Below are 19060 nucleotides of genomic sequence, written 5' to 3' on the forward strand. Positions count from 1 at the left end.
CACAAAAACTACTCTAATGCGGATACTTTTGCGTGTTTCTTCTTACTTTAGACGTTGGTTTTCTCAACGTGTTTGGCAGACATGCGCTTGTCGAAGAGAATCCGGTTTAGAAGAAAAAAGGGTGTCCGACTTTTGATACAGAAGTGCCTCTTTTCAAACTCGATTTTCTTAGCAACCAAAGGTTGGATCGGCGTACTCTAAACGGGATTAGATAGAGGAACGATAGAGATTTCGATCGATATGCGGATTTTGTTCTCAAAGTGTACGGTTGACGAGAAAATCGCGTTGTCCGGATATGATGATGTCCGTCCGAGATTAGATTACCCGAAAAAAAACAAACAAACCTCTCTTGCTCTTATGTGCGACTTGATCGCTCCGCAGCTGCTGTGTACAAGAGATGCTAATCACCTAAGCTTCCAAAATAACTGACGCGCGGTTGGCCCTGTCAAGCAGGGAACGCGTGAAGCTGTCCGGGATTTGATGTTGTCCGACTATTGATACGGGACTCTATCTTGCGCGCGAGGAAACAGGTGCTCTGGGAGCGTCGCAGTGTCCATGGCTGAACAGACGACGACTCGCCTGTATTCTGAGAACATAGATGACTATGTGAATAATGAAGACAAAGTGGTAGGAGCGAGGCCCCCTGCGAGGAATCGAATTGCAGACGCGCTTGCATCTAGGTCACTTACAAGTGGTTGAGCAGAATGTTGTCTGTTAGTGCCAATCAAGCAAAACGGTAGTACTACGTCCTTCCTTCAAGTCGACGTTTTTCATGTGTGCGCGTAGGCTGTTCGTTATGGAAGCTGTGGGATTAGGACTTACAGCAAAGGAAACGGCTGAACCAGGTTAGTAGTATATCTTTAGAAGCAATTTGTTTTGTGGAATAATTGCCTTACCATCAGAAATTTATGACCAGCTGAGAATGAATTTATATATGGACGATGCTGTGACTGGTATCTAGACGGATGCATATTTTTCCTTTGATTGGCGACGCATTTTTTAAAGGGGAGGCGGCCGGATTGGTCATGGGTTTAGTGATGGTGGGCTCCAGTGATCCGCGCGCTATCGACAAAATGGTGGAGCACAGCAAGGAAACGCAGCACGAGAAGATACTGCGTGGGCTAGCTGTTGGAATAGCGCTGGTACCTATAGGAAGAAATCTGGCCAGTCTCGATCTATCTCCTTTTTTTTCAAAGATTATGCTGGTACAGGACGAATTTTTTAGAAGCTAAAGCAGCTGGAAGGCTTGGGACTCGAAAGAGTTTCGTTTCTTCTAGGCAAGAGATGTGACTTATTTGAAACGAAATTCAATTTTTTCAGCTAGTTTTGAGATACATTGGTCTGACGAAGACGGGGAAAAAATCGAATCCTATTCTTTGTCAATCACTAGGGTCAGTGCGTAAAAATCATCTAGATCATCTTCTTCTCTATTCAACAAATGCGCTTAGAAAACTATACCAGGGCAATTGTGAGCATGCTCAAAGCGAAATCGTTTTTATGGATTTAGAATTAGTCACGTTGTCAATGTAAGCAGTGATCATCTAGCAGGTAAAACAGCGAAACGGACGCTGTCCTTGTAGTCTTCTCAACGCGTTATTTAGTTTTGAGAGGAGAGCAAATTATTTGAAAAGATCTGTCCTCGATGAAAGGAAGTTGAACATGTTAGAGTAGTCTGAGAAGACAACCGAACAGCTATCTAAATGGAAAAAAGGATTCATGGCCAAGCAACGACAGATATAGATGACCTGTGGTAATCGTATTTAATTATTAATTTGAATAATTTAGTAGAGGAAGTCAGATGGCCTAAATATATTCAGTCCTCATTGAAAAGGTGAGGTGTTCAATATGTTCTCTGAGAAAGGACACTCATATAACGTAACGTTTATTCTGGTCGTTTCTAACCCTGTGTAGCTCTTGAAGTCTTCGTTCCGATATCGTCATTCACCTCTGGGCCCCGAGGTGACTAAATAAAACTGGTCCCAACTCTTGAGCCAGAGAGGTTAAACGTGGCTCAAACGCAGAGGATTCAATTCCCTACTCCAGTGGTATGAGTGATAAACTACCACCCCACTTGGGCAAGACGCGGTGGGTTTGTTTGACTCTCAATTGACTGAATCGACTGCAACTGTTCTATTACACAATGGCACGGTTGAAACAAAGGTAAACCGCAATCAACGCGGTTGCAAATTTTCCTATGTTTTTGCCGTGCTATGGTGTAATAAGACAATTGCAGTCGATTGAGAGTCAAACTAACCGTTTGCAGTAAAAAACGAATGAAAACGGCTTAGGAATAAGCGAACCGGATGTGATTCCATCTAACGCGATTCGTCGTCTCGCCGACGCCCGCGTTCGTCCCCGTCGTCGTCAGCAACGACTCGCGCAGGCCTTTCGTGAGAGGATCGCTCGCCTCGGTGAGAGGATCTCCCGTGAGAGGATCTTTGATCGATTTGTTTTCGAGGGGATCTTTCTTTTTGATGAGCTTGTCCAGTTGGGCTTCCAATGGAGGAGTGATGCTCTTTATTAGGTCTGGAAGCCCGTTCGGTTCGCCGGGCAATTCGCCGCTGTTGTCTTCGTTTCCTTCGTCGATCAATTCCATCATTAGATCCTGAAAGACAGCGACGTCATTGGGGTATAATATATATATATATATATCTTTTCGTTTGTGTGCCTACGTTTTCGTGGTCTGCGATCATGTACTGGCTCCACGGATCAACGTGAGCCGGATATTCGTCGATTGCACTGCAAGAATTGATTTTGAGAGTGTGCGAGTGACCGGACCCGTATTTTGTCAGCAAATCGTTTTGGAGCGTCTGCAATATGTAGAACAATTGTCTTTTGAACGCTCTCGTCTCTTTGGGTGTCCGTACCTCGTCTTGTTTCCGTCCAGAACGTCGTGAAGAAGAAGATAGAAGAAGACGTGATTTGGCGGAATGTATTTTGAATACTTTTCCTCCTTCATTTTGGTCATCTGCTTCTGAAGCATTCGAATGAATTCGTCGATGGGATTCGAGTGGTTCGTCGACACGACAACAATGCCTTTACACAGAAAACAATGCACTTGGCTCCTCTGGGGAGGCAAATTACTTACAAACAACGTAGTGCCGAATGAACTCGTGATCCGACACTCATGTTCTCGCAAAACGCCTTTTTGCCCTCCCGGTCTCTTCTCGGCTGTGTTTATACTCAAACGAACTCAATAGCACGGACGTAGCGGTCAAAACTAAAAGAAAAGCCCTTCGTAAACGACTCGCTCTCAAATACTTCTGGCCCTATTTCCGTACTAAGCCAGTAGCGACCGTTGGGAGGATCTTTGCCGCTGAAGTAGACCTTCTCGGCATATGCACCGGCTTTTAAATTCCACACTTGACCGTGACCAATCCACGCCTCGCCCGGCTGGCTTGGAAAATCGTACAAACCCCATTCTTTACACGGCAACAATTGCATCAGTTCCTGTGAGCTGTACGGATCGCACGTCTCACCAGGCGGCGCTGTCGCATCATTAGGTGGAGCGCACCAGAGGTGATAGCATTCATAGGGAAAACGAGTCGTCTCGTTTCGATACGCTTTTGTCCCATTGGCAAACGTATGAAACGGAGGGCATCGGCTTTGACTATTGACCCGACATCCCTTCCGCTCAACAACGCCTGGATTGATAATAAAGCAAATGTAACGCGTGACGTCGGTCGCCAAATCGCCGTCGCAATCTTTCGCATCATTCTTCCAACATCCGCCCATCTCGGGCATGTAAAATTGAGCTCCCGTTGACGTGCAATTCATCACGGTCAAATTGACCTGTATTCGAAAACTCGGCGAACGCGCCGGACGAACGAGAAGGCCGCGCCCATCCCACGGATAGCCGCCGTTGCTGAGGCGAACGCTGTCTGCTCGGTTGTATAGCATTAGGTAGGGATGAACTTTGCTAGTTATAAGAGTGCTCTGCAACGACCACGAATTCTCTCCTGGACGCTTGAACCAGTGAATCTCGAAATACAACAAATCTGCAATAATAAGATAATGTTAAATGAAAAAATGAACCTCTTTTTTTCTTACTGTATGTTTCGCTTTTAGGATCGACGTCGTAGGTTCCGTAGAAAGCGCCCTCGTGACTGTCATTGGCCTGACTTATGATCCGGATGATTACGCGCCGAAAGTCGTCAGCGTGCCGCCGCTGAAGCAAATTAACCGACCAGACATGCCGGTTACTAACGTTTACGTCGTCAATGCGATTCCAAGTGTCAATAGTGCCACGGTGCTTAGAGAATTAATTCGTATACCGACGGGTTTATTCGTTTGGGCAGGTTATGTTTGAAGAATTCGACTACCCGGAACTCCATTTTGGACAAACTCAAATGGGATCATTCTATATAGCACGTGGATCCGTCGTTTCCGTTACGCTAGGAGAAGGTACGCGCTAAAAAAAGCGACCCTTTACCGAACCGCGAAAAACTATACTTCGAATTTGCACAGACAGCTACGATTTTCAAGTGAAAGAAAGCGTTGCATATAATTATAGCAAGCGAGTGCGTTGCTATCCTAAGGCCCGAAGCTCATGATCGAAGTGCCGTCGATCAACCTCATCTCTATTGCGACCAGTCGAATAGTTCAATCGGCAATGACACCGCTCGGCTACGAATCTACAATTTTTTCTACGATCACGCGTCTAGAATCGGTTTGCAAATACTAAGCTTGCATTGAGAAAGTCTATTTAAAACAACCGTTGTTGTAGACGTTGTGACTATTCCTTTAGACAGGCACAGCCATTTTGAAAATATCCTTGGTGCGCCTACGTACATTACACAAAGTTTACAATTCGATAGCATGAGAGAAACTACCGTCATCGCAAATCGGTCCTATGTTTTAAAGGCAAGCAAGCTATATGAGCGCACACACAGTGGTGCCATTGTTTATACATATTTTCAGGTTTTCGACAGCATGAGCGACCCTCAAACCTCAACGACACTCGTGCCTGATCTGTACGTCAACCCAATCGGCGGCAGGACCCACTACATCGTGATTCAAGGCATTGAAGGCAACTCAGCCTTTCCGCCTCAAGTAACTACGTACCCCGAGGTTCAACCTACTGACATTGCCCTCGCTGTCACTGCTATCCTACCGTCGTCAGATGAAATTAACGTAAAAGATCAAAGCTTTGCTATTGATGCTACTGATGCCACCGATGCTACCGATTCTACCGTGGCAGACCGACCGACTAACCCCCATCAAGTCAACGCTACAATCTCAGTCGACGAAGCAAAGTCAAATTCAGGATTTGCTCCTCTGTCTATTCGAGTTCTACCGTGCGCTCATGCGAACGATATTTGCATAAGCTACCTGTATCTAACATATATTTCAAAATACAGACCTATACTCTGATTTATTGACTTCGGGGTGTGCACGTCTACAGTACGGTGAGCTATTTAACCTTGACTTCAAAAGACACGCGGGGCACTAATATTGACGATAACTAGACATATGAACTAGGATAGGGACAGCGTATTGGCGAGCAAGAAGTGCTTAAATGCGAGGCTACACCAGTAGACAAACATAATGGCTTACTGCATCAAAGGTAAACGCGAACCGCAGAATATCTATAGAAAAAAGCGGGTGGTCGTTTGCCTAGGCGAAGGCATAAAATTCATAAGAGTGCTCTTTCTCCCAAGAAAGAGTACGTTCTGTTTCTGAAATCGTCGCCCATTCAGCAGCGACTCTACGAAACGTTGAAAAACGACGCGCCAGTCTCTAATATAGACGGTTGCATTCCTAAGAAACAAAAAGGAGGGAACCCAGCTCTCTAATATAGGCGGTTGCATCCTTAAAAAACAAGCAGAAGAGGCCCAGATCTCTAATACTGGCGGTTGCATTCTTAAGAAACAAAGAGAAGGGGCCCAGCCTTCTAATATAGGCGGTTGCAAGACTAAGAAACAAAGAGAAGGGGCCCAACTCTCTAATATAGGCTGTTGCATCCCTAAGAAACAAAGAGAAGGGGCCCAGCTCTCTAATATAGACGGTTGCATCCCTAAGAAACAAAAAGGAGGGGCCCAGCTCTCTAATATAGACGGTTGCATCCCTAAGAAACAAAAAGGAGGGGCCCAGCTCTCTAATATAGGCGGTTGCATCCTTAAAAAACAAGCAGAAGAGGTTCAGCTCTCTAATATAGTCTTTCTACGATCTTCGACGTTGTGTCCTCCCACAAGGCTGCTTTACGGTATCAAAAAAGAGAATTAGCAAGCAGCAATTACTGTCTACGATAGGCGTCACAAAGTTGACGGCGCCATGTGTAATGCTCTCTTCCGTGCCGGTGCATAACACAGATGCTATCATTGACGCAATGGAAAAGCTAGATCTACGTTTGCCCCCGGTTATTAATTCTGCAGTAATTAAATGACCCAAACTACCGTCTTCTTGAAAAGAAACCACGACGAACGATTTGTCGCCCTGTCAAAATCAGGAAAGTTTCTTGGCAAGGATGGATCCAGCAAGCACGGCCGCAATTGTAGACGACTCCATTCCCTTACAACATTGCGGGCAAACTATCCTGAGTACTTCCTGCGCCTTGCTGTTGCAGTCATCCGGGAAATGCGTGGCCTGCCCACCGCCACAGGGAGTGTCTCCGTCGGCAATGCAATCGGCGACAGGCGGCTGTAGTTGCTAAGTTCCGGTCGAAGTACGCTCCTCATCATAGCTTGACTACGCCTCAGCGAAAATTAAAGCTTCGTCTCCTTGCGACGTCGAAAAAGTCACTTCCGCTCGCATTTCACGTCTGACCACTCGCATCAAGCTCGGAATCTGCATCTCTCGAAGGAATCTCTGTCGGTGCCGAGTTACACACCAAACTTTTCAAGGTTGTCGAAGAGAAAACGCAAGACATCGAGTCAGGTAGTGTAGTACTGACAAAGGCCACTTCAATAGCCATACACAATTGTTCTCATATTAGACGTTTGCTTTGGAAGCAGCAACAAAAAGAAGCCGTAGCGAAAGGCACGACAGAGATGCGATGGCATTCGATGATGATAAAGTAGGCTCGCATGCTGTCGTCTGCAGCGTACCACGCCGTTCGCTCTGCCGGCTTTATGACGATGCCAAGCGAACGTACTTTGGGCGACTACTTCACGTCTTCTCGTCAGTCTCTGGATTCAACTCTGCCACCAACAGGCAGCTGATGACCGAGGCAAAGATTGAAACGCTTACCAAGTTCCAAAGAAAATCGTTTTATCATTAGACGAGATGAAGATCCAAGAGGACCTCGTCTATGATAAACTTCTGGACACTTGGTGGGCGTCGTAAATGTTGACGACGTCAATAACCGCTTGTCCGACATTGAGGTATCTCTCAGAAAATCCAGAAAAGCGTCAGCTCCGCTTCATGTTGCTACACACATGCTTGTACTCTATGTGCGCGGGCTTGTCACCAGTCTCCGCTTCCCGTACGCAAATTTCCCCACAACCGGAGTCTCGGCCAGTTTTCTGTTCCACATATTTTGGGAAGCCGTTCGTCAGTTAAAAGCCTGCGGGTTTGTGGTATTGTCAGTAACATGCGACAGCGCGGCGAGCAACAGGAGCTTTTATCGGCTTCATGAGAGTGACGTAAAGAGGAACACCGACGCACTCAATCGCTACAGTCAGGAACAACAATGGCTGTATTTTTTCCCGACGTTTCCTATCTTGTGAAACAGCGAGAGACTTTTTCTCTCGCGGCTATCCGGGTTTCATACCCGTCCCGTATGTGGTAAAGCGAGATACGGGACTCTCTAGAAGGGAGGGTAGTATGGGCAGAGATAGAGAAGGAGAGGGATAGGTAACTCGCGCTATCACGTGACATTTCTCTGACGCCAGGTTTGAAGCCGGTCCATGGAACAAGTTTGCGCAGCCCTAGAAAAACTGCTCAACGAGAAATGCAGCTCCACTCCGTCGTTACGACATCGCAACATGAGAATCGCCGCTGAGAAGGTTCTGCTGGCCTGTTCGGCCAAATTCGACGTCAGCGCGGCTACAGCTTTTGTGTCCGCTATTGAAGACTGTTTTCCTGCGGATTTTAGACGGTCCGCTTCAAATTCTGTGGACAAAGCGCAATCAACTTTTCACTTCAGGAGGATCACAGTCCTGCCGCCTCTGTGTTTTCGTTTTCTTCAAACAACGGGCGTCACAGTATCTGATTCTCTCTTTAGTCTGTCGCTGATGCAAAAACTCTTTGATGACGTCCTACTAAAGAAAATCAATAAAGTTCGTTCGGAACTCCAGCCTAGTAGAGCAATTGAATCAGTTTCTGACACTATGAGCATTGACGAGCAGAATGCCGTTCGATATGCTGCTGGATATATACCGTTTAAGTTGCTTAAACGGTATCAACAAGATTCATCTGAAAAGGCGCTGGCGTTTTGCAGTTGCCTTCGAGCGATGGAAGTTCCCGACGAAGAGGAGCTACTGCAAGTAGTCGGTCACATTCGATCTGACCATCATTATTCGTTCTCTGACTACACCGCTTCATGGTTAGAGATGATAGACCGTGGGGCATTGTTTAAGCTGTCAGACATGTCATTTAAGTTTTTTTACTACATTGAAATTAAAGTTCAGAGCGTTTTACCTTCCCATCTGAAGTCTCAGTCATCTACAAAAGATGAAATTGTCAGTGCTGTAATGAATGACAACGACGTCAAGAAGCAGTGGGACTGCCTGTCAGCAGACATTGACATAGAAGAGTTGTCCACGTCACTAGTGATTAAGTGAGATTATTTGTCTCTGGGTAACTATGCGAGGATTTGCGATATGCTCCGCTTGGCTGGAGATGTACAAGCAGACGAAGCAGAAGACAACAAAGAAAGCCAAAAGTTTAAGGAAATCTGTCGTTGGACACGATTAGAACGCGTACAGACATCAGGTTGATTTCGTTGTTCAAGAATGTATTTTATAAATTACGCATTTCGACTGTGTGTACGGGCTCTTTTAGGTACAGGTGTGTCGTCGACAGAATCTTCAGCAAACAATCGCCTTCGCCTGCTACTGTTGCCACGAACTGGATGATTGACAAGGGATCCTTGTACTCTAACCGAGGCAGACCTGTCGAGCATCTCTTTCACTGACGGATTCGTATTTCGGCCTCCCTTTGTTCTTATCGTGCCAAAGTAGTTCTCTAGGCTGTCTTGGGAGAATCTCTCACTTACGATGAACAAATTTTCGGTATCTGGAAGCTCAAACAGGTGCCTCGTCAGTTCAATGAAGGATCGTACTACAAAGCGGTATTATTGAAAAACTGTAGGTATAAAAGGATTGCCCCACCTGTTATCCTCCATCCGGTTACAGTTTCGCGACTGAGAAACATTTTTGCTTTGTCTCCTTTTGACAATTCTTTGTGGCCATCGATCCATTCCTCCCATTCATTCAGATAACCAAGGAAGTCTTCTTCCAACCACTATGAGGGCAGTTGCAGAAATAGTTTAGGATTGGAAAAATTTTGAAATTCGTGAGCTTACTTTTATACGCTCATCGTCAGGACTTTTGTATCCTCGACAATCTGGCTTGGAAGATTCCAGACTTCTGACATTCAGACAGTCGAATGCTCGATCAAACATTTTAATAAAGAGGATGGTTTCTTCGGCTCCCTCAATTTTAAAGTACTGCATTCCTTTAGCAGCCGTTTGACTCAAAACCTCAATATTATCTTCAAGTAAAAATGAGTGGGCAATCTCATTATATAAATACCTGAGCGGCCAAGTCGACTCTCATGCGCGAGAAAGAGTCCAGATGAGCAGAAAGAGGCCAGCAGGAGCTGTTACGCATTGATGTTTACTGTACAGAGCTCGTATGTGATCCCAAGTAATGAACTTGTCATGAATCTGCAAAAAATGAACTATGAGAAGAAGTTAGGCATATGATGCGCAGTTTAATTCTTACGGCCATACACCGTCGAGTACTTCCATGATAGGAATGGCTCCAACAGTTGCGCGTTGTTTTCAGTAAGTGCGGCACATCGCAAATGAAATAAATCTCACGCTCATCATCGCTGTACGGATTCCTTGTCTTGTACAAAGGGACTTTGCTGTCGGTGTCGCTTCCTATGTGATCCATACGAAAAAATTTGCGGTTAACAGCTGCACCGTCGCACGTGATAGTAAGCACTCTAAGCCCAAGAATTTCAATTTGTCGAACCTCTTCCCAGACAATGCCAAACAACAGTTCTGCAGTCACTTCTTTTGTTGGAAAATGAGCATAGGGATAGCTTAGATTGTTGACCACACCGCGGACCATAAATACCAGCATGTGAGTTGCTAGCAAGTGTGACTTTCTGACGATGTTTCTTTGCGTCCTCCTCAAATTCCAGCAGCTGATCACTCACTGACCTCACCTAGACTGACGAATCCGACAACTGAACAGGAATTCTTGTCGTAGACAAGGTTCTCTTTAACTCGCATTTCGTCGAAGGAAAGGGCAACGTATTTGTCGGCTTCTCGTAACATTTTCGGCATAGCCTGAGATAAAAGTCCGTCGTTCAAGTCGCTATGAAATCCAGCACGAGAGTCGTGAAAATGAATGTAATCTTGGAGTGTTCTTTCTGACGGCATTAGAATAAATCCGGAATTTCTCAGAGCTCGGTATGCAGCTGAAGACTGCAATTTGAGACTCATTGCCCACCGGATAAGGAGAGGGTGCCACCGTCTCCCAGTTGGACCTTTGCATTTGGCCATGGTTCTCTGTTGCTCCCAGAAGAGCCTTTGAAAACTGCCTGGCTTGAAAGTGCTATAGACCTCGTCAGAGTGTTCTTCCAAAATTCTCCCTACCTCATCGCAGAGCTCTTCCTGCACGGTGATGCTCTCTTTCTCAGCTCTTTGCTGAATTTGTCTCTTCAGTCTGTCAATGGCTCGCTTCTGTATCTTTGCTTTACGTGCCAGTGATGAAAATTTGCTTAGCCGCTGGGGTGTCGTCAGTAGAGAATTCTTTGTGAACTTATTGCCAAGAGATTGTTGTGATCGCCTCAAATATTGAAAACAGGCTTTTCTGCTCCGGATGCACTCGTGGCATCTCGCTGTTCCTTGGCTTAGAAGAAGATGACATTTGGTCGATCGAATTGTTGACTCGTGCACGCAGTTGTTGTGCCGAACAGGAAAGGCATGACGAAGAACTGCGTTGTTTCCCGATCTGTCCTTGAGTCGATAACAAGTTCTGTCGTTTATAGTGGTAGACGCTTCGTCTGGGTTGCCAATGCAGATTTTGAAATGTTCGAGAGCTTCAAGCAGGCGTGGAAAATTGGTATAGTTCACGTCAGAAAGCGATATGTCGAAATCTTTTACGAGGCGACTCGATATGTTGTCGAGGAACACTTTTCTGCCGGCAACAAATAGATTAACGAGCCCGCTTTCGTTGATCTCTAGGCTATGCGTTTGATGTGTCGAAGGCGCATTGCCTGACTCCGAGTCGAAGTATACAATCTTGGATAAGCATAACTTGTTGCCAACTACTGTCTGGTGCCAATTTTCGAGTGATCTAGCAGTGAATAAATGAAATTAAAACACTAACTCGGAAGTAACAAAAGGCACTAACAGTTCAGCTCTTTCCGAGATATCGACTGATTCAAATTTATTGGAGGAATCCCCAACCCTTCTTTCACCCTTTCGATGTGTTAAGCGCGCTTTCGGCGGCATAGCCCTCTATCAAGGAAACAAGGATTAGTCACGTGAGGTCGTGACGGAAACTAGCTCTATTCTCTCTCTAGGGCAAGCTAGTCTCTTCAGAATAGCCTCACGCACTACGTCTATGTACTATCATACAAGCGTCGCTGTTATTGCAGTAGCCCCAGCAAAAAACCGTCAGAGGGAGCATAACATTAGGTGCTGAACACGCCCATAATGTGACGTATTCCCCCGTAGCTTCGGAACAGCAGCTGCCTTGGCCGTAAGAATAAACCAAAGCGCTAAACCAATGAATTGTGCTTCTTATTCACCCATCGAAAGGCTTCTAGAGTCATCGACGTACGCGTGGGAGGGAGCAAAAGTCCGCGTGTCACGTGGCGATCGAAACGGGCTTCCGAACTCTACAATTCTGTAACGGTTTGACAATAGTGAATACCTTAAGGAAAGTTTTCTCCCTCACACCACGAAAAGATCGTAAAATATGAAGTGTCGGTCGCTTACGGCCACTACATACGGGATTATTTGGCTTCAAACCTGGCGTCAGAGAAATGTCACGTGATAGCGCGAGTTACCTATCCCTCTCCTTCTCTATCTCTGGTATGGGCGTGTAAAAAGAATATAGATCAGTCTTGGTTCTTACTCGAGTAGGCGAGGATCGCGTTATTACACTGGTGACAGGAGTACCATGTGTTCGTCGGATTCCACCAACCACGGCGGTCAGCCCCCGGCTCCCGTCGACGTCAAACCTCCAACTGACCCTGTTGGTGCTGCCGTCAACCTCCGTTACAGCGCCCTGCCTCCCCCTCCGTTCCGTGACAGCAGCGATCAATCGTGGGACGACTGGGAGGAGGATTTTAGAGCTTGCGCCACTCTCAACGCCTGGGACGACGCCACTCGCTGCCACATTTTGGCTATGCGTCTGTAGGGTCCTGCTCGCGACGCCCTTCGTGCTCTTTCATCCGACACAAAGTCGAAGTTTTCCTCCCTCGTCGCCGCGCTGCGCACCCGTTTTCTACCTGCGCATCGCTTGGAGGTTAAGCGATCGACGTTCCGCCTTCGCCGTCAAGGCCCCGCCGAGTCTCTATTGGATTTCGGAAACGCGGTCCACTGGTGGCCTATCCGCGAAAGCATTTCCAGCAATGGACTTGACTCAGCGCGATCTGCTGGCGCGCGACCAGTTTCTGGTTGGGCTACTCGACCCAAATCTTTGTCTTCGCGTTCGATACGGCGCCCCGACCAGTTTGAAGGACGCGGTTTGCCTTGCGCTCGAAGCTCACGCCGCCGAAACGGCAGACAGCCGCCGTCGTGTCTCAAGAATCATCCATTACCGGCGATTCTACAACGTCGTCACCTTCACTCGTCGCGACGGCCACGCCTGTCTCGTCCTTGATGAAAGCCGTCGAAACGCAGACCGCTCTTCTCACCTCTGTGTTGGAACCCTCGGGATTTCCCAGCACTGTTCAAGCGCCTGTTCCTGTTTCTCAGCGTCGCTGTTGGCATTTCGTCCAGTTTGGCCGTATTCGTGTTAATTGTCCGAAGTTTTGGGGGAAACATGAAAACTCCGCACAGTGTGTCTCTGAGCATTCGCGCGAACGTACGCTCGTCGTTCATTACGTCGCCGCCCTCCAGGCGTCCCCCTTATCCTCCGACTCCATTTTCAAGTCGCTGCGACACTGAACGGCGTGTCGTCCTGTTGTCTCATTGACACTGGCGCGGCGATTTCCATCGTTCCGTCGTCTTTCGCGTTATTCCCTGTGTTGCCTTGCACTGAGCGCCTTGCGATGGCGAGCGGTCACACTGTGCCTGTTGCTGGTATGATCGAACTTCTTGGACTACATTGTTTTTGTGTTGCGGATATCGCGACGAATCCCATTCTTGGTGCCGATTTTATTGTTGGTCATGGCCTTGACATTGCTGTCCGCGCTCGCCAACTGCAGCTTCCTTTCGGTGCCAAGTGGCCGCTTCTCACCCCCGCGCCGTCGCCTCCTACACCACCGTCCGCGACGTCGCCTTCTTCAGCGACGCAGCCGGTGTATTCAATTGTTCTTTTCGAGTCGGTTGTTTTCGCTGCGGATCAACGTGAGATGATCGTCGCTGGGTTGGTCATTGACGCTCTTACGAAAGATCCGTGTCGTTCTTCATCTGGTCCGTTGTTATCTGGAGAATTTGGACAGCAAATCGGATCTCCTAGCTCAAGCGTCGCTTGCGATCAACGCTACCGGCATAATCCCGGTACGACTTTACAACACGGCAGGAAAACGCAAACTTTTTCAAAGGCAAACGTCTTGGAACGGCTGATGTGATTGATCAAGAGCAGCTAACCACCTCAGTTCTCGACGCTGTTCCCACCGATGATAGCTGAACCCCGCCTCTTGGCCCTACGCCGGAATTGTCACCTTCCGAGCGCGCCGCGCTAAACCGGCTTCTCGGCGAGTTCCGCGATATCTTCAGTAGAACCTACGCTGACCTCGTGCGCACCAACGTGACCCAGCACCGCATTGTCACTACAGAAGACGTCCCCGTTCATTCGCCGCCCTACCGCGAGCCCTTTTATCTACGCCCTGAGATTGATCGTCAAGTCGCAGAGATGCTCGAAATGGGTGTTATCACACCTAGCTCCAGTCCATGGTCTTCGCCAGTTCTGTTGGTTCCCAAAAAAATGGATAATTTTGCTTCTGTGTGGATTTTCGTCAGTGTCAATGAGCTGACAGTGAAAGATGCCTACCCTATACCACGTATCGACGAGACTCTCGATGGCCTCTACGGCACAAAGTGTTTCAGTACGTTGGACCTTGCGTCTGGCTATTGGCAGGTGGTAGTGGCCCTTGAAGACCGTGCTAAAACCGCTTTTTCTACAAACGGTAGCCTTACCAACGACCCGCAACGTTTCAACTATTGATGGATCTTGTTCTGCGTGGCCTGCACTTGGACACCTCCCTGCCTCGGCGCTGTCTGCAACGCCAGGCAAGGGGCGCTTCGTGACACAACCGAACACGTCACGTGATGCGGTCACGCCCTCGCACCGCAATTCGGCAGAGCGAGCGACTCGTCATTAACGCTATCAAAAGAGAACAGTGACGTCAACTTCTAACGCACGGGTCGTCACGTGCGATCATCCGCGGCCCACCCACAGCCATCGCTATCATTTTAGAACACTCATCAGCGCTTCAAAATGTCGCAGAAATCATTGTTCCTGCGCTTATACATGCTGCGAATTCGCTTTTTGCTAATTGCGGATATAAAAGAATCGTCGCAAGGACAATGGAATCATGGGGCCCTTTGCTTGTTGTCGACGTACTTGGGTTGGTAGCTTTGTTTGCGGTCTCCTCTGCAGTTACTTTTATACATTTTCTGTAGTGCTGGCTTGACTATAAGTTTTCAAGATGTGGATAAGGTTTTGATTGTTCGCCTGATCATCCCAAAGGCATTCGGTAATTGCGTTTAAAATTGTGTAATTCTAATTAACTTCTTACCTCCATGAAGGGGAAGGGGCAGCCAGGCCCTTGTCCGTCAGGAGGCCATCCATGGGCCACTCCCTTAACACCGCTCGCCGAAAGGACCTAACACAGGGAACACACCAGGCTTCCTAAAGCCTGGTGGCCAACGCTGGTACAGGTCCCGGATGTTGCCAGCCAGCCATGACCGCAATGGTTGTCATGGTAACCGGAGTATCCGGGCAACCTGTCCAAATACACGCTTGTACACGAGCTTGACCTCCCAACCATTGCTGATAGTACACACTTAGATAAATACACACGAACCACTAACACCTCTACCGGGATGAGTGTGACAACAGTCGGCTAAAAACGGCAAGTTCGGCTGCCGGCAGCTGGACGTAGCGATTATAATACGAGCTGCGCCAGCGCCCCAACAAGCGAATGACCGAGTCTTCCAATCCCACCGCCGCCGCCGTAGTCGCCGCACCGATGCAAAAGATATGACCAGCATAATTCTTCATCGCGACCCCTGCCTCAGCAAGAGCCGTCTGAACTGCGCCCACTAAGTCCGAACGCGTTTGGCGCGAGCCGTCTGCCTTTCAAAATAACGGCCCCGGCCTCATTCTCCGGATCACTAGATAACTCAGCAACGACGCAACCGGCATCTGAATGCGACCTTCCCAGAACCACCTTATGTCCCCGCCGGAAAGGATCAGTCTTCGACTGCTTGATCCGCAGTAACGCCATCGACGGATTGGGTAAGGCCTTTATCAAAGGACAGATCACCCAATGCCAGATGAACCTGCCCCCGAAGCAACCGTAAATTCGCCAGAACAAAGGAAACCGAAAAAATCAGTCAGACACGCCGCCCACCACAGAACCGAGTCGTACGACTGACTCTCCTTGCTCCAAACTCTGTGCAATGCCCGGAGAATAGCCGGCGTAACCGGCAAACGCTGCGGACGAAGGGCGACGCGAGCAGACTCTGAGCGCCGGTCTCCTCGCAGCACAAGATTCAGCCTGGGCATGTTGCTGAGAAATGGATTAGCCCGTCCCGCCGAAATATGTAACTGGCGCACCGCTGCGAGATACACTTTTATGGTCGCGTGAGACAAGCCCGCTGAAGCAAGCCATGCAGCAAAAAGACAGAATATTCTCGCTGGACGGCAGCGGAGCCATCCGCGCCAGCGAGCAAAAGGATAAATACTAAGTCTGACCAGAGGAGTAAGCGCGGCAAGTCGATGAAGCTAAACCGTTCTCCAGGAGAGAAGCGGCAACGCTCTCCAGTCGGAGGACGGAGAACCGCGTCGATATGTCCGTCACAATGCTTTGCAACGCCGACAACGTCCTCACGAAGAGTTTGAACTGAATGCTCAAGAGACGGTGCGTCGTTCGACGCTTGTTCGGACGATTCCATGTCAAACGACAACGAAAAAACACGAGAAGGATGAGAAAAGAACAAACCACCGATCGCAGCAAGCATGAGAGAAAGGCGACGTCACAAAGGCCGCGGTCCAATTGGAAACACCCCCTGTTAGCCAAAGAGAGTGCGTGTGTGGTTTCCTAGCGCGCCCCATATTCCGGCGAAGTTAAACAAGTCTAACCCGCCATTAATTTTACTTTGCAAAAAAGCTACGTTCTTTTGATGGTGTCGGCCCAGATCACAGAAAGCGGTCATTTTTGGGCTATCTTTCACGTTGACGAGAACAAGTGGATCGAATACGATGGAATAGAGCAGCCGTCCTGTAGGTACTTCACCTTATCGACATCGTCTTGCTTTGGTCTTTGCAAGAAACCCTACGCCTCGGCTGGTGCATCTACGTTGACATAGAGCATGTCAAAGACGAAATGAAAAAGCTCAAACGCGAACTGGATCAGCTCCTTGATGAAAGATCAGGTGATTACTGGAGAATTACACATGGAAGAAACTCTCGAAAGAAAACCCAGAATTAGTTACTACGTAGCCGTTGTGCTTATGCTTATTGCAAATATAGAAAAAGACAAACTAAATTTTGCTTTTAGGTAAGAAGGAAAGAAACTGGTTCAATCGATGTGTTGTATGCGTTGCGTTCCGTTGTGTTACTTCATTCAAGTTTTCTTTATCATAGCGAATTAAGAGAAACATTCTGCATTTTGATTATTGAGTTTGTTACGTTGAGAATGTAAGAGAAATGAAAGATGTTTGATAATGACTTTATTGAAAAATTCATGTAATTGTGCCCTTAAATAAATAAAATATAACTAGAGAATGATGGCCCGGTGTTCACCGTGTTGCCATCATGCAGAGTCTCCCACCGCTTACTGTACGCGAGTGCATACATAGTGTGACGTCATAAATTTTTCCCCGAACACCAGGGCGCGCGCGGGCTTCGCCATACCCAGACGTCACAATCGCACTTAGGCCAATCAAACACACAGGTGCCTTTATGACATCACAGTCATTGTGATGTCATACTCTCCCGTATTTTGAACAAAATGTACATAAAAGGTGACGTCACAGTAGATGGGAACCCGGATCTCGATTTCAAGAAAGAACAGGCACTTTATGCATTCATTACCCACATCACCGCGGATAAATATTAAAACTAAAGAGTACATATAACGGGGCACTAACAGTATAGGAGAATGTTGGGTTTGTCGTGCTGAGAGCTGATAATGTGCCTCATGACACAATAACCCGAAGGGATAACCAGCAGATCATGCAGCTGATAAATTTTCCCTGACACAATTACTCGAAGGGGCTGAGGTGTTGGGCAGCTCTGTGTCACCTTCACATGACACATGAAATAGTCCATTTTTTATGATTGGTTAGACTAGTTTAACCAGCGTTAACTGCGCTGGTGTGGGATCTGCGCGCGCTACGTTCGCCAACACTCATGGGAGGAACGCGTGCCCGCTATGATATGATTGGCTGAGACCTTTTGTATCTAATTGGCCCGCGGCCTTTGTGACGTCGTCTCTTTCACGCTCGCTGCTTGCGTCGGTCTCTGGTTGTCGCTGCGTTGTTTTTTCTTTTTCGTTTTTCCTCCGTGGTTTCTCAATGGATTCGGCGTCGGATCATTCGGCTTCATTGCAAAACTCTGTCGAGACGCTTCGTGAAGACGTTTCGGCCGTCCAAAATATCGTGACTGAATTGTTGACTCGTTTTTCGTCGTTGACGGCTCCTCGTAAGTATGTTAGCTGTCCCCTAGGTCATTTTCCAAGCGCCCCGCGCGAGTTGAGCGGGTACTTTGTCGTTCGTGTGGCCGCTGGAATTTTTTCTGTCAGGAACGCGTTCGCTGCGCGCTTTTGTGTCTAGCGTTTGGTGGCTTGCTGCTTTGTGTGCTTATCGTGCGCTGCATTTCGCTTTGTTTTCGCAGCGTCTAGCGGTGGCGCGGATCCACTCGGCGCGATGCCGTTGCTCGCGAATCTGGGGACGCTCGCCGAGTTGCTCGCATCCAATTCGCTCGCTTCTGCTGGGCCCGACGACGCTGGAGCGCTGCAGCCGCCTGCGAAGAAGCGTGAGACCGATCACTTTTTTCACGGCGTCGGCATTTCGCCCGTTCCGGGGCGTCTTGTCCAGCGCATCGTAGACGGCGCATTCGTTGACATGGCGGAGCTATTGCCCGACAATTTGGAGCTCCTGCGTCGCGAATCGATCAACCCGTTTCCATCGAAAGATTCGAAAGTTAAGCTGCGTCAGATTTCATCGATATCTATCGTCTTGGGTGCAGTGTTTCGCGACATACGTCGCAATTGTTTCGCAGTCGGCGCCCGAAAGGGTGTCGGGCATGCTAGCATACATGCGCCTTCTTCTGCGCGAGGCGTCTCGTCACGGCGGGATGGGCTGACTCACCTATGATTCGTTTTTTCGCCAGCAAGCGGCGGTTGATCTTTCATTGCGTTGGGACTCGCTTAATGCCGACCTATTCAACATCACCGTCGCCGATCAGTCGCACTGTCACCTGTGTCTCGGCACCTATCACCGCACTAGCGACTGTGCTCTGGCGCAGTCGCGCGACGT

The 19060-nt window shown here is 48.1% G+C and overlaps 1 protein-coding gene across 1 annotated transcript; it reads right to left on the reverse strand.

Annotated features, from left to right (window-relative positions):
- Positions 1 to 2284: 2284 nt before the first annotated feature.
- LOC136193568 (uncharacterized) lies at positions 2285 to 4113 on the reverse strand. The gene is made up of 5 exons (XM_065982517.1): positions 4051 to 4113; positions 3204 to 3981; positions 2868 to 3036; positions 2673 to 2832; positions 2285 to 2605 (listed from the first exon to the last, which is right to left on the reverse strand). The coding sequence occupies exons 1-5, from the start codon at positions 4111 to 4113 to the stop codon at positions 2285 to 2287; spliced, it is 1491 nt and encodes a 496-aa protein (XP_065838589.1).
- Between the last annotated feature and the right edge of the window lie 14947 nt (positions 4114 to 19060).

The sequence above is a fragment of the Oscarella lobularis genome, chromosome 1 (genome assembly GCF_947507565.1).
Source record: "Oscarella lobularis chromosome 1, ooOscLobu1.1, whole genome shotgun sequence".
Classification (NCBI taxonomy): Eukaryota; Metazoa; Porifera; class Homoscleromorpha; order Homosclerophorida; family Oscarellidae; genus Oscarella; species Oscarella lobularis.

Coding starts and splice junctions, on each gene's coding strand:
- LOC136193568 (XM_065982517.1), bottom strand. CDS start 4,113: ATGACAGTCACGAGGGCGCTTTCTACGGAACCTACGACGTCGATCCTA. Junction 3,982..4,050: donor TCCTAAAAGCGAAACATACA/GTAAGAAAAAAA, acceptor TTGTATTTCGAG/ATTCACTGGTTCAAGCGTCC. Junction 3,037..3,203: donor TAGTTTTGACCGCTACGTCC/GTGCTATTGAGT, acceptor TTCTGTGTAAAG/GCATTGTTGTCGTGTCGACG.